At 41.6% G+C, this 16,080-nt stretch overlaps 1 protein-coding gene across 1 annotated transcript in view; it reads right to left on the reverse strand.

Moving 5' to 3' along the window:
• SLC5A12 (solute carrier family 5 member 12) overlaps positions 1-15,830 on the reverse strand; it is a 106,900-nt gene extending 91,070 nt beyond the window's left edge. Inside the window, exons 1-3 of the mRNA XM_073658060.1 lie at positions 15,287-15,830; positions 10,186-10,251; positions 5,896-5,947 (exon numbers count right to left, since the gene is read on the reverse strand). Coding sequence (XP_073514161.1) covers positions 5,896-5,947; positions 10,186-10,251; positions 15,287-15,643 — 475 coding nt within the window. The 5' untranslated portion in view covers positions 15,644-15,830. The remainder of the gene's footprint in view (positions 1-5,895; positions 5,948-10,185; positions 10,252-15,286) is intronic.
• Between the last annotated feature and the right edge of the window lie 250 nt (positions 15,831-16,080).

Consider the following 16,080-nt stretch of genomic DNA (forward strand, 5'->3'; position numbering starts at 1 on the left):
TTTTTCTTGACCTTTCCTCTGCCTTCGACACAGTTGACCACTGCCTCCTACTACAGATCCTCTCTTCCTTTGGCATCAAAAATCTTGCCCTATCTTGGATCTCCTCATACCTTTGTAACCGCACATTTAGCATCTCCCACTGCCACACTACCTCCTCATCCCGCCCCTTTCTGTTGGAGTCCCTCAAGGCTTTGTCCTAGGACTCCTACTCTTCTCAATCTATACCCTTGGCCTGAGACAGCTCATAAAATCCCATGGCTTCCAGTACCATCTGTACACTGATGACACCCAGATCTACCTCTCTGGCCCAGATGTCACCTCTCTGCTGTTCAGAATCCCAGCATGTCTATCAGCCATGTCCTCCTTCTTCTCCTCTTGCTTCCTCAAGCTCAATGTTGACAACACTCAACTCATCATCTTTCCCCCATCTCGCATATCTTCCCCACCTGATCTTTCTATCACAATAAATGACATCACACTTTCCCCTATACCGGCAATCCGCTGCCTCGGAGTAACCCTTGACTCTGCCCGGTCCTTCAAACCCCAACATCCAAGCTCTCACCACCTCCTGTCGCCTCCAGCTCAAAAATATTTCCAGAATCCGTCCTTTCCTCAAACCTCAATCTACTAAACTGCTTGTGCATGCCCTCATCATCTCCAGCCTGAAGTACTTCAACAGCCTCCTCTGTGGCCTACCTGCTTACACTCGCTCACCCCTCCAGTCCATCTTTAATCATGCTGCGTGACTAGTTCATCTCTCGCCTCGCAACTCCTCTACTACCCCCCTTTGCAAATCCTTTCACTGGCTCCCAATTGCCCAGCGTATCCAGTTGAAACTACTAACAGTGACCTACAAAACTATCCATAACCTTTCCTCCATACATCTCTTAACTAATCTCCTGATATATTCCCTTATGTAATCTCTTGTCCTCCCAAGACCTCCTTCTCTCCTCCACACTTATTTATTCCTCACCCAATCGCCTCCAAGATTTCTCCCGAATATCCCCCATCCTATGGAATTCTGTGCCTCCACAAGTCCGATTAGCCTCCATATTTGGATCCGTCAGACGGAACCTGAAAACCCATCTCTTCAAACAAGCTTACAGCCTGCCATGACCTTGCTTGCTGCCACCTCAACAACACCAACAACACCGAAGCTGCAACCCCCCCCAAACCTACTGTCTCCTTCCCCATTCCTGCAGAATGTAAACCCGCAAGGGCAGGGTCCTCTTCCCTCTGTACCAGTCTATCATTGTTAGTTTTTTACTGTAAGTGATATCTGTATTTGGTATGTAACCCCTTCTTATGTACAGCACCATGGAATCAATGGCACTGTATAAATAAATAATAATAATAATAATAATAATAATAATAACATACTCAGTCCCTCCCTTTCCTGGTTATTTATTGTATCTTGAACTAATGAAGAAGGAATTCTAAGGGACCAGCTCATCTGAAGCTTTTAATACATCAAGTCAATAGTTAATAAAGGTCTTGAATTGGAAAGCCTTTTAAACGTCACCTACCATATTTTTTGGACTATAAGACGCACTTTTTTTCCTCCAAAATTTTTGGTGGGTGGGGGGGAGCGGTAGCGGGTGATCATCGTGGCACAGGAGGCAGCAGCCGCCTGCTGAAGCCTACGCTGTGCCTGCTACTAAAGAAAATGAATATTCCCTGCTCCCCACGCCAATGGACGTGGAGAGCAATGAATATTCATTTTTCTTAATAGCCGGCACACTGGAGCCACAGCATGGCTCCTGCTGCCGCTCTGCGGACTGTCTGGCCACTATTAAAGTTCATGAATATTCCCTACAACCCACTCCCATGGGTTGTAGTGAATATCCATGGTATTTAATAGCGGGCACACTGACCACAGAGTGGCAGCAGGAGCCGTGACGAGGCTCCAGTGTGCCAGCTATTGAACAGACTGAATGGTCACTGCTCTCCATGCACAGAGTCCCGGCGTGGGGAGCAGTGACTATTCCAGAACAGCGTCTCACACTGTGTGAGGGCGCAAGGCAGGGATGCCATGCGCGGCTCACACAGTGAGAGTGTCGGCAGCAGTGCGGGACAGCGCTGGAGGAGAGAGGAGGTGAGTATGATTGTTTATATTTTTTTGTGGGCAGCATGATGGGGGCTCAGAGGGTGCCATGCATACCAGGATGGGGGCTCAAGGGGTGCCATGCATACCAGGATGGGGGCTCAAGGGGTGCCTTGCATACCAGGATGGGGGCTCAAGGGGTGCCATGCATACCAGGATGGGGGCTCAAGGGGTGCCATGCATATCAGGATGGGGGCTCAGAGGGTGCCATGCATACCAGTACCAGGATGGGGGCTCAGAGGGTGCCATGCATACCAGGATGGGAGCTCAAGAGGTGCCATGCATACCAGGATAGGGGATCAAGGGGTTCCATGCATACCAGGATGGGGGCTCAAGGGGTGCCATGCATACCAGGATGGGGGATCAAGGGGTGCCATGCATACCATGATGGGGGATCAAGGGGTGCCATGCATATCAGGATGGGGAATCAAGGGGTGCCATGAATACTAAGATGGGGATCAGGGGGTGCATGCATACCAGGATGGGGGATCAAAGGGTGCCATGAATACCAGGATGGGGGATCAAGGGGTGCCATGCATACCAGGATGGGGAATCAAGGGATGACATAAATACTAAGAAGGGGATCAGGGGGTGCCATGCATACCAGGATTGGGGATCAAGGGGTGCCTTAAATACCAGGATGGGGGATCAAAGGGTGCTATGCATACCAGGAAGGGGGATCAAGGGGTGTCATGAATACCAGGATGGGGGATAAATGGGTGCCATGCATACCAAAATGGGGGATCACGGGGTGCCATGAATACCAGGATGGGGGATCAAGGGGTGCCATAAATACCAGGATGGGGGATCAAGGGGTGCCATGAATACCAGGATGGGAATCAAGGGGTGCCATGAATACCAGGATGGAGGATAAAGGGGTGCCATGCATACCAGGATGGGGGATCAAGGAGTGCCATGAATACCAGGATGGGGATCAAGGGGGTGCCATGAATACCAGGATGGGGGATCAAGGGGTGCTATGAATATCTGGATGGGGGATAAAGGGATGCCATGCATACCAGGATGGGGGATCAAAGGGAGTCATGAATACCAGGATAGGGATCAAGGGGTGCTATGCATACCAGGAAGGGGGATCAAGGGGTGCTATGCATACTAGGAAGGGGGATCAAGGAGTGCCATGCACACCAGGATGGGGGACCAAGGGGTGCCATGCATACCAGGATGGGGGATCAAGGGGTGCCATGCATACCAGGATGGGGAATCAAGGGGTACCATGCATACCAGGATGGGGATGAGGGCCAGGTAAACCAGGATTGGATGGGGGCCACGTATACCAGGAAAGAGGGGCCATACATACCAGGATGGAGGATACTTACAGAATTGGGGGACATTACCCCAATACCAGTGTTAGCAACAGACCCCCTCCCCCATAACAGGGCATCATGACCACCTTTTTTGCTTAAATTTTTTTTTCTATTTTCCTCCTCTAAAACCTAGGTGCGTCTAATGGTCCGTCTTATAGTCCGAAAAATACGGTAATTGGAACCCTGCTTGGAATGCTTAAAGGTGGATTTGGAAAACCCCTGTACACCAAAACAGTTTGTTCAAAAAAACAAACAAACAGTCTCTGGGTTCGACACTGAGTCTCTACTGCTGATCTTAGTGTCTGTTATTGTCTAAGTCACGGCAACAGCATGGTAGCCAAAAACTTAGCTCAACAGTGCTGTTTGAGTTGATGGAACGAGCCAATCAGAACCGCTAAGCTCACTGGCTGCAGCACTCTTAACATAATATTGTGGCTGCAGACAATAACAAGATACCAGAAGGAGCGGTGTACACTTAGCCCTCGACCAAGGAAGGGTGAGTAAAGCACAGTTTGCTTTTTATGGCAAACTGAAGCCGGGGGACTGGTTTTATCAGGAATCGTAAAACCCATGAAAACTAGTAACTGATAGAGGGATCATTCAGCACCAGACCAGCATCTTACACCCTATCAAAATACCTCAAAACCTCGGAGCATTAACATTACTTGGCTTTATTACATGATGGTCATTGCATACTTAGGATTTTTGCATTTGAAATGTGGATGTACTCAAGCAGACAAAATACAATATCAACATGATTGGCTGAAAATCCCAACCTGATGAATCAACTCTATCACATTTCTTTAGAATTGAAAATCTGTCCAGGTAGCAGTCTCTGAACACATGGATTGGTAATAAGAGAGAATAATTACATCTATGATTTATGATCGTGATGAAGACAAGAACGATTCATTTCAGAATCACCTTATGGTAAGGACACAGGTCAAGATCCCATATGTAACAGCTTGGAGATGGATAATTAGGAATAATGATCGCTGCAAATTGGACCTACGGTGTTTTACCTTATGGCAGGCAGCATGTCATAGAGGGATATTAATCTTACAGAGTTGACATGTTTAATTCCTAAGTAACTACTTTTTCAAGGAAACTTTCAGACTACTTTACCTGTTATACTAAAACATTGAATAGATACAGTTATTTCGGTTACTTTTTAACCTTTTCTTGCATTAGTCAATTTTTGTTTTTGAGCTTTCATTTTTTCTTTCCCCTCGGTTAAGAGTCTTGACTTTTTTTTTAATTTTCCATCAAAATAAGCTGTATGAGGTCTTGTTTCAGCTGAATAAATTTGTAGTTTTGAAACAAACATACCATTGGTTTGTCTTTATGGTGTTCATTCAGCAGTAAAAATTATTAAGCAACTTGTTTCTGCAAGTTAGTATAATTATGGTGAAATCAAGTTTTTTATTTATTTAAGTAGTGAAATTAAAATTCCAGATTCAAAAAAGTTCAAAGATTTCTTAAAGGGGTTGTCCACTACTAGGACAACCCCTTCTTGATCTAAATGTTTGGCCCCGATAAAATAAAAAAGCCTACACTCCCCTCCTGTGCTGGCGCCGTTCCAGCGGTGTCGGCACTTGCGATCCCGGGGCTCTCATGTAGTTGTGACACGTGAGCCCGGCGCCCAATCAGCACTGGCGCCACTGTCCCCGCCTTCAAACAAAATGAACATGAAGAGGAAGTCAGAGATCAGCTGCAGCCCTGACTTCCTCTTCATGTTCAATTCATTCAAAGGCGGGGACAGTGACACCAGCTCTGATTGGGTGCCAGGGTCACGGGTCACAACCACTGCATGAAAGCCCCAGGACCATGAGTGTCGACACCGCTGGGACGGCTTTGGCATGGGAGGTGAGTATGGGGTTTTTATTTTATCGGGGCCAAACATTTAGAGAAGAAGTAGTAGTAGTAGACAACCCCTTTAAAAAATGATTTACTTGTGTTGCCATAACTTTATTTTCTCAATGGGCCTTTGTGACAGCTTATTTTTTACATGGTGAGTTGTTGTTTATATTGTTACAATTTTACGGTACAATATGACATTTTGATTGCTTCATATTACAGTTTTGAAGGAAGGTGCGGTGGCTGAAAAAGAAAAAGTCCCTTATGGGACTTGAACTTGCAATCCTTTAATCCTTTGATGGCAAACCATCAACATACCTGCAACAGCATTGCTGGGGAAAGAGGGCTATTTGTGTCCAAAATAGTGCACCACCATGATCCTGCACCTTAAATGTAACTATTAACATCAGCAATCAGGGTTAGCTCTGGTTGCTACTGTTGGAGGCTTATGATGAGCCCGCTCCATACACCAGCACCTGGCATATGCATCACACAAACACCGGCATATGTAATTTGGATCACAAATGGGGAGGCGTTAAATAGAAGATGAAATATACTGTAAAGACAGAGTAATGAGAGCGACTATGGGAAGCTCATGTATTGACTTACCCTGATTCAAAGCCAATGCTGGTGCATAGACGACCACTCCAGTGTAAAGGATCTATCAATGGAAATTGCAGTACAAATTTTAGATTGTAGAATGATATATTCCATCAGGGAATATGTTGTTAAGTTTGTTATCCATGTGATCAACAATGATTTGATATTGAATCTTAGTACCAGAACTCAGTAACAAGAAGTTTAATTCAACAGAAGTATGATGAGATAGATTATTGGCTTGACTTCCTTAAACATGTATATATTAGATCCACATTAAAAGTCTGGCCACTTCATCTTCATTTTAACAAATTTGTTATGCACATTTTGTTCTACGGCAGCGCAGAATAACCCATTTGTTTTTCCAGTATTTATGGACATTTTGTGGCACTTACTAATAAACCGTATAAGTGTTACAGATTCTCATCCTGTACTTGATTGTGCATCCTTCCTCACAGACTACACTGAGTTGCTGTTCTCAAAATGGCTGCTAGCAGAGGGGGAGGTGGGAGTCGGGGGGGGGGTGACGAGGCCTGTGCATAAATCAACCTCCTCCTATGATCACATGCTCCTCCAATAACTGACATTTTGAGAACAGGAGTGCTGTGCAGTGTGTAAAGAAGGCTGCAGTAAAAAGCAGGTGGTGCATCACAAAGGAGGAGAACATACTGTATAATACATATATGTCACTGAGTAGCACACAGTCATGTCCCCGACATATTTGTTAAAATAAAATGTAGAACCTCTCTAAGAAATCTATCCTAGAGGTGTGATCAATTTATTTATGGTGTCAATCCTCCATCACCTTTGTGCCACTTTGTAACATCCTTGAAACATCCTCCTCTGAAGTAAGGAGACAGATTTGCGGGGAATCGTTGGTAGAGAGGTAGAGTATTATATACATTTTCAGGGCAATTGTACTGAGTTCTCTAAGACTATATCCAACCCCTTTCAATATTTTTTAACACAAACACAGCCATAGCATTGTCAAAGTGACCGCACCATAAAAACAGATAGTTATCCAGTAGTAACCAACAATTAATTTAATTACACAGTGTTCTGACAGTTTTTTCATGCTTTTTTAAATTAAAAAGCTGTCCCAAAAGTATCCCTTTTAGTCATTTGTGTTCATGTAGACCATTCCATACCGAACACTAACTCAAACTGATGGTGTCGCTGTTAGAGGTAATATCATACGGCAGTGACCTAGATGAGTTATGTGCCATATATTCCATAATGCCATCCACTTCCTTTCCACTAATACATTTCCGGGACGCAAAGGAGGCTGATTGAGGTCTGCATTTGATAGTAATACTGCCCAGACAGTGGCAGTGGCTGATAGTGGCAATGGTGTATCTGCTAGCTGGTCCCATATGCTTGCAGTGGTATTTTTTTTTATTCTTTTACACTACTCTATCCAAAGTCATTGCCACATTTTCTTTTTTCTTACATATTATACAACACTGTAATTCACTTATGACTAACTTTTCAACCCCAATTATTCAACCTTTAGCAGAATGAAATAAGAAATGCTAAGTACTGTATGTCAGTACTTGTAGAAGAAAGAAAAATGTCGTAGCCAGCTAAAGAATAGGTGTGGCACCTGCTGCATGGCATTGTATTGGTGTGGTATAGCATTGCATTGGTGTGGTGTGTACTTAAGTACAATTTAACTAATGAATCAGATATCTAAAAAAAAGTTTGCGAAAATCACCTTTTCTGAGGTATACACTTGCAGTAAAATGTCTGGTTTCTGAATAATTTTATTTGTATAGTTAAAAGCCATTATTCTCTTTCGTAAAAAGGATAGTACAAGAAATGAAAAAAACTCATTAAAGTCACATGTGACAAGCATGCAAACCATCTGATTTTTTTCTGAAAAAAGTATTGTGCTGCCTTGCTTCTGCTTTTTAGTGCATGTAAAATTATGAAAAAAAAAGTATAAATGTAAATCAAATGCAGCAGGACAGATGCCAGCTACACCACATCACTGATCAGTTACACTGTGTCTGGCTCTACTGCTGGCACCTTTCCTATCTCTATCTCCCTATTGATTGAATCTCTGCATTATTCGCAGACTGATAAAATATTTGTTCAATGCTTTGGACACCCTCTTTCTATCTCTTATGCTGATCTGTGAGCTCTAATGTACTCTCACTATCCTAAATTTACCATAAAATAGCTGCTACGTTCACTGCGTTGGCTTTTATACATGCAGTCATAGTTTCTTCTGATTGGCTGCTCTATACAATGTGATGTAAAAGCTGTAAGGTATTATGGGAAAGCTGGCATGGTTGCACCTGAGGTCATATCATTTTTCTGTGACTGAAGCCATTTTTTTGCATTGTGTAAAAAGCCAGCTGATTGCATGAGGATCAAATTGCAAATTGTTTGATTTAAAATTCCATAAAATTGGACTCAAATTTGATTCATATTGAATCAATTTTCTCATCTCAACCAATAAGATCTGCTACAGCATAAATAAATTGATTAATAGGAAGCTAATGCGAGTTGGAGATGATAGGCCACTTACATTTAACTGTGTGCTAGTCGTGGACAAAGCAGTGTTGAGAAGGTATTTTATCGCTATGAAGATACTATGACTGGTACTGTAATATGCCACTATGACTAATTGTTGCGGAGTTACAGAAGCTTGCTCTGTTATGGGAAATTTTGGTTGCTGTTTTAATAGTGGCATGACTGGAATTGCTATAGGCACAGTGATGCTGGCACAATTATTTGGACTAAATGGTTATTTTTGTCAAACAGAACACTGTGGTCATCTGGAGAGCTTACATTTCATTTCTGATTTATTCTTATAAATCATGGCTATGCATATGAGAGAACATCAAAGTTTATTAACGACTCTCAGGAAGAGAAAAAGTTACAAATATGGACAAATGTAGTTTGTTGTGTTTTTCTTTTTTTCTTCCCCCCCGTCTTTCTCAGGAGCAGATGAGATGGGTTAGGCATATACTCTCTTGCAATGTTTTTAATTACATATTTTTTGGTCCCTATTCATTAAGACTATTGCTCATGCCAGTCTTGATAAGTAGGAATGGTGGAGTCAGAGGTGCTTGATTCATTTTGACTCTTATTGGGTCTGGAGCATCTAAAAAGTGGCATGTGCCTCCATGCACCTCACCAGAGATCTTACTACAATTTTCATGAATTAGAGGAACTGGCACTGCTATTTTGGCCATGATCCCTGGCACATGAATTGACAATATGGTGGTTATATCTATTTTATATTAACTATTTTTAAAGTATGAATTTATTGTACTTGTGGAAGAACTAATAAAGTTGTATTTTTATTATCAATATTGGAGTGGTCATTTTTAACATTTTCTAACTTAATTAATGTGATCACCTTTTAATATATTTATTAGTTTAATTTTGTCTCCTTGGTTTTCACTACAACTTGTATGTCTTTATTTAATATTTTAATTATCAAACTGTGAAAGCATTACAACACACAATGTAAATTGGAGACATTTGCCCCTTGTCCTTTTAGGGTTTCTTTGTATACTTGAATCGATTCTCCTCCCAAGCCATGTTATATTGTCAGTGTAAGGCTGCGTGCCCACGATGCATTTTTCAAGCGTTTTTGCTGCGGAAACGCTTCAAAAACGCTTGGTAATACCTGCCCCATGGTCCCCAATGACAATCCTCATGTTCTGTGCCCATGCTGCGGAATTTTCTGCAGCGGATTTTATGTGCAGAAAAATCCGCAGCATGTCCATTATTTATGCGTTTCCGCATGCGGATTTGCCTACTCAATGCATTAGAAAAACGCATTGCAAATAAGCATGTCAAAAACCCTTCAAAAACGCGTGTTAAAATACGCACGCGTTTTTCCTGGCAAGGACATGCAGAAATGAAGCAAAATTTTCCACTTCATTTCTGCATCGTGGGCACATAGCCTTATTAGGTTTCTGTATTATATGGTGCTATTATGTGGAACTTTTCCAGATGTTATTGTACAGGGATTATGAGTCATTGTAGTTATTATTATTGACAGAATAACTATTCTATTTACCTAAATTGCCCAAAAGTACATTTTTACTTTTCTAAAAAATGTCAGTAATCTTGTCTATACTTTGGACAGATCCCATTCCAGATCCTAGGACACCACCTCCTTGGTTAGCCAGTGCAATTTCTTTTTAGCTGAAAGTTGAACGTCTTGTACTGACAGTAATATTGTGGCAGTAAGCCAAGTAGCAAAATTTACATCTTTTTCTCGGCAACAATGCATATTTTGCTTTTTTTTACAGTTTATGATGCAGATTTGAAAGTTCTTACCGTTTGCACAATGTACATTATTGTTGCTGCATAACGGACAACTCTGCTAAATCGGAGTTCTAGGTACTATAGGAAAAACAAAAGGAAAGCATTAAAATACTGTAGATATTAGAATAAATTTACACTACTTTAATCACAATTCTAATAATATTTGTTGTATTTTATTTATTAATCCAATATTTGGTGTGCTGCACTTGTTGAGTGAGAATAAGGGCTCGTGCAGACAACCATTATCAATCTGAGTGCGATCCGACAAAACTTGTTCGCTATTTTTTCTTCAGACAGAGCATGTCTGAGGTTAATCTGATATTCAGACCATGCTCGGCCATGCAAGTGCATGGACAAAAAGGACACAAACTCACAGAATAAAGAAAGAGAATTGCTTTTCTACATCTTCGCCTCATCCGAGAGATTCGGATCAAACTCTGATTAAACTCTGATCAGGGCTTTCTCAGACTGTAATTTGCATAATTGACTCGATTTTCTTGTCTGTACCTGCTGTAACCCTGATCCATTTAAATAAAACACCAATGCCATCAATAAAACCATTGTCTGGAAGCTTCCAAATCACTGGTAAGCATAGAAGAAAACGGACCCTCATAGCAAAGTATTAGCGGTCCACACACTAGACTAATGTCAGGCAAAGTTGATGATTTTGAAAGGACTATAAGACCATCTAATGTATTGGAGGGGAGAATTTCTAAATTGGAGCATAAACACCCCATCCTATCTTTCTCCCAGGAGATAAGCCACTGTCAGAGCTGTCTGGCTGCAGCTTTCTCCTGTCCCTAACCCCATTGAAAAGAGTTGAATGCACGTCCAAGCTGAGCGTTCAAGTTTATGGGGAATAGAGAGCTTGCTATCTTAGGTGTGTGGGTCTATCGATGTGGATTAAAATAAAATTATGTAGACATTGATGCAAACTGATGTAAACACGGATATAAACATGATAATGAAGCAAAACGGGATGTAAATAGAGGCGAAGGAAGAAATAATAAAGGAAGTAAACTAAGAGGCAGGGCTGTGGAGTCTGTGTCCATTTTGGTGGAGTCGTTATAAAATGGACTGACTCCGACTCCTAAAATATATAATGAATTGGTACAGTAGTTCAATGCAGGATGTGCTGTAAATGTTTTCATAAGAATTTGGGAAAGTTATGAAATGTCCTATAAATGTCTGTTCTGTTCCTGATCTAAACTAAAACTAATCTAAACTGATCCTGATCTAAACTGATCTAAACTTCTGTTCCTGATCTGAACTAAGCTTTTAGTTGAGATGAATCTGTGCTACACTTTATGTACAGTGGGGAAAAAAAGTATTTAGTCAGCCACCAATTGTTCAAGTTCTCCCACTTAAAAAGATGACAGAGGCCTGTAATTGACATCATAGGTAGACCTCAACTATGAGAGACAAAATGGGAAAACAAATCCTGAAAATCACATTGTCTGATTTGGAAAGAAATTTTTTTCAAATTTTGGTGGAAAATAAGTATTTGGTCAATTACAAAAGTTAATCTCAATACTTTGTTATATATCCTTTGTTGGCAATGACAGAGGTCAAACATTTTCTGTAAGTCTTCACAAAGTTGGCACACACTGTTGCTGGTATGTTGGCCCATTCCTCCATGTAGATCTCCTCTAGAGCAGTGATGTTTTGGGGCTGTCGCTGGGCAACATGGACTTTCAACTCTCTCCAAAGGTTTTCTATAAGGTTTAGATCTGGAGACTGGCTAGCCACTTCAGGACCTTGAAATGCTTCTTACGAAGCCACTCTTTCATTGCCCTGGCGGTGTGCTTGAGATCATTGTCATTCTGAAAGACCCAGCCATGTTTTATCTTCAATGCCCTTGCTGATGGAAGGAGATTTGCACTCAAAATCTCTCGATACATGGCCCCATTCATTCTTTCATGTACATGGATCAGTCGTCATTGTCCCTTGGCAGAGAAACAGTCCCAAAGCATGATGTTGCCACCCCCATGCTTCACAGTAGATATGGTGTTCTTTGGATGCAACTCAGCATTCTTTCTCCTCCAAACACGAGGAGTTGTGTTTCTACCAAACTGTTCTACTTTGGTTTCATCTGACCATATGACATTCTCCCAATAATCTTCTGGATCATCCAAATGCTCTCTAGCAAACTTCAGATGGGCCCGGACATGTAATGGCTTAACCCGGGCGATACGTCTGGCACTGCAGCATCTGAGTCCCTGACGGCGTAGTGTGTTACTGATGGTAGCCTGTTTAACGTTGGTCCCAGCTTTCTGCACACTAGGTCCCCCCTTGTGGTTCTGGGATTTTTGCTCACCGTTCTTGAGATCATTTTGACCCCACGGGGTGAGATCTTGTGTGGAGCCTCAGTTCAAGGGAGATTATCAGTGGTCTTGTATGTCTTCCATTCTCTAATTATTGCTCCTACAGTTGATTTCTTCACACCAAGCTGCTTGCCTATTGCAGATTCAGTCTTCCAAGACTGGTGCAGGCCTACAATTTTGTTTCTGGTGTCCTTCGACAGCTCTTTGGTCTTCACCATAGTGGAGTTTGGAGTGTGACTGGTAGAGGTTGCGGACAGGTCTCTTTTATACTGATAACAAGTTCAAACAGGTGCCAGTACTACAGGTAATGAGTGGACAGAGGAGCCTCTTAAAGAAGAAGTTACAGGTCTGTTAGAGCCAGAAATCTTGCTTGTTTGTAATTGACCAAATATTTATTTTCCACCAAAATGTGAAAAAAAAATTCTTTCCAAATCAGACAATGTGATTTTCAGGATTTGTTTTCTCATTTTGTCTCTCATAGTTGATGTCTACCTATGATGTCAATTACAGGCCTCTCTCATCTTTTTAAGTGGGAGAACTTGCACAATTGGTGGCTGACTAAATACTTTTTTTCCCCATGCTCAGTAGTGCGGCAGGGCTGTGTAGTCGAAGTTGGAGTCGGAAGTCAGTCAAATTGAGTAGTCGGAGTCGGTGGTTTGGCTTACTGACTCCACAGCCCTGCTAAGAATACTTATTATCTAGTTTATAAAACCTATTATTGCATGCCCTTTTGGGGTATTGTGAGTTAGACATAATTCAGGCGTCATTTTTATTTCTCTGTGCTGGAACTGATTTTAAGGCTGTGTGCCCACGATGTGATTTTTAAGCGTTTCCGCAGCGGCAAAAACGCTACAGAAACGCTTAAAAAATGCATGGTAGAAGGCCTGCCATGTTCCCCAATGATAATGCGCATCTGCTGTGCACATGCTGCGGAAATTTTACGCTGCGAATTATCATTGTGGAAAAAAACGCAGCGCTACCAATTATTTTGTGGAAGCGCTTCATTTTCGCCGCCATTGACTTGCATTGGAAAGCATGGATTACGCATCACTGCATATGTAGATGCGCATTCCATGCGTTTCAATGTGCGGATGGTACCTGGGTGTGGAGGACAGGAGACTCTCCTCCAGATCCAGGTACCATAGAACCTGTGAAAAAAAGAATAAAATAAAAAATAAATATCATATTTACCTTTTGATGGCCCCCGCTGCACTCGTCCTCCCATGCCGGCAGATCGCGGTGGACTGAAGGACCTGCGCTGACGTCATAGTCATGTGACGGCAGGTCCTTCAGTGTACTGCAATCTGCCGGCAAGGGAGGACGGAGTGAAGCAAGACTCCAGAGGCCATCAGAAGGTAAGTATAGATTTATTTTTTTATTTTTAACCATTCTTTGGGGTCACACTATATACTGTAAATCCATGCAGTTTGCATGGATTTCTATAGTGTGACCAAGTTGACAAGCACTTTCCAAGTGATGCTAAAATCGCTTGGAAAGCGCTTGTCAACCCGCATGCAGAAATGCATGTAAAGAACGCTTCACATCCGCATGTCCCTGCAGGAAAAACGCATATACAATCCGCATGCGATTTTTCTGCCAGGGAGATGCAGAAATGCTCAGAAAAAAATCCGGAGCATTTCTGCATCGTGGGCAAATAGCCTTATCCATTTTTGTGCCCACTTTTATCATCAGTGTGGTATCTGTTTTTTTCGTATGAAAAAAAAATTCCAAGCTTCTCATTAAACAATAAAAAATGGACTACAATAAGATGACACATGGATGACATACGTCTGCTGTCCAAACAAAAAATCTTGCACCTGTGAAGTCCCATGACTACAATGAGCATGTGTTCTAGTCCTGAGAAACAGGACTAGAGCACATACATTAGAAACTGATGTGTGAATTAGGACTTAATATGGGGAGATCCTGTGTTCTGGATTCATACAGTATCTCTGTTCTAGAGTGGGTAATTTCTTTGTTTTACTCATTTATATAGCAACCATTAATTCCACAGTGATTTACAGACATCATCATCTCTGTCCCCATTGGGGCTCACAATCTAAATTCCCTATCAGTATGTCTTTGGAGTGTGGGAGGAAACCAGGGAAACCAAAGGAAACCCAGGAGAACATACAAACTCCTTGCACATGTTGCCCTTGGTGGGATTTGAATCCTGGACCCCATAGCTGCAAAGCTTCATCATTAACCACTGAGCCACCATGCTGCCTCTTGTAGAGGACCTGTCCTGTGCTACATTCCACTGACAACAAATAGATTTATATAGATAGCGTGTAATACTTAATTTTTGCTACGATGGTGCTTCACAGTTGGAAGGATACTTAGTGTACTGCCAAATTTACTGATATATTGAATTATCTTACTAGAAATATAACTTATTTTATATATTATCTAATCCAAAACTTTGGAACCCCCAAACTTTTAAGAGGTTGTATGAATATAGAAAAAATATCTTCCATCTTTCCAGAAAAAGGGCCATTCTTTTTTTTCTGTCTGGAGGTTACAGTATGTCTGAAAGTTTCGCTTGGCCACCTTCAAACAAAAGTAGCTAAGCTGCACTGCCAGACACAGACTATGAACAAGAGTGGCACTCTTTCCGAAACTAAAACAGACATTATTTAAAATCTCTTACAATCTCTTTAACAATGTTAAGGGTGTAAAATATTAACTTAAAACAAGATTACATAAATGAAGAGATAACATTTTTTCTAGAGCTATACAGAATTGGTGCGATGTAACCTTCAGATCAGTTAATTAAAAGTTTCACTTACCTCGTATGTACTTGTAATACCTGATCTGTAGAACACTGGTACAAAGAGTTCTGCAGACAATGTAATAACAAATGTGTAGGAGATCATAAAAAAAAAATAGTAGGCTCCAAAACGAACAACCTCTGCAGGCGTCCCCAAAACTGTGATTGCAGACATGAAACTAGCTGTCAGTGACAATGCTACAGGTCCACATGTCATTTGTCTACCTCCAACCAGAAATTCTTTTGATGTTTTCTTTTTCCTTTCTGTAATAGCGAAGAAGACCCCAATACTTGCTGAGATGACCAGCAAAGCTGCAAACACAACATAGTCCCACACCACAAAGCCACTAAGGTCTGGTTTTTCAAACTTCGACATTTTTGGCGTTTTGTGAGTTTCAAGGAGTGCAGGTTACCGGCTATATTTTATCCATAAAGGAAACACAGAAACCAATAAGAAATGACTCCCATAAAGGACTGTAAATACAGTGTGTGAAGAGATAGGAGCAGTGGCATGAAATGCAAGGAGGTATACTGACGACTTATCTTGGTATAAATTGCATCTTCTTCTTAGGTGAGGCAAAGGGCTGAAGTGAACCAATGGTATTGCTTAATTACCTGATAACACTTTCATCGAATCGGTCTTGTTATTTGGTTAAACATTACTTGGACAAACATAAAAAGTCCTTTTATGAGTGCTGAGGAGTTGTAAAACTGGGGTTTCAATAGAAAAGAAGTTCGATTATGAGCATTATCTACTGACAGAAGAATACTAGAAACCTTCATTTCTGAGTTGTTAATATAATGAATCCTGGG

Source organism: Phyllobates terribilis, unplaced genomic scaffold (genome assembly GCF_046119375.1).
Source record: "Phyllobates terribilis strain yellow unplaced genomic scaffold, ASM4611937v1 Scaffold_13__5_contigs__length_258822181, whole genome shotgun sequence".
NCBI classification, from domain to species: domain Eukaryota; kingdom Metazoa; phylum Chordata; class Amphibia; order Anura; family Dendrobatidae; genus Phyllobates; species Phyllobates terribilis.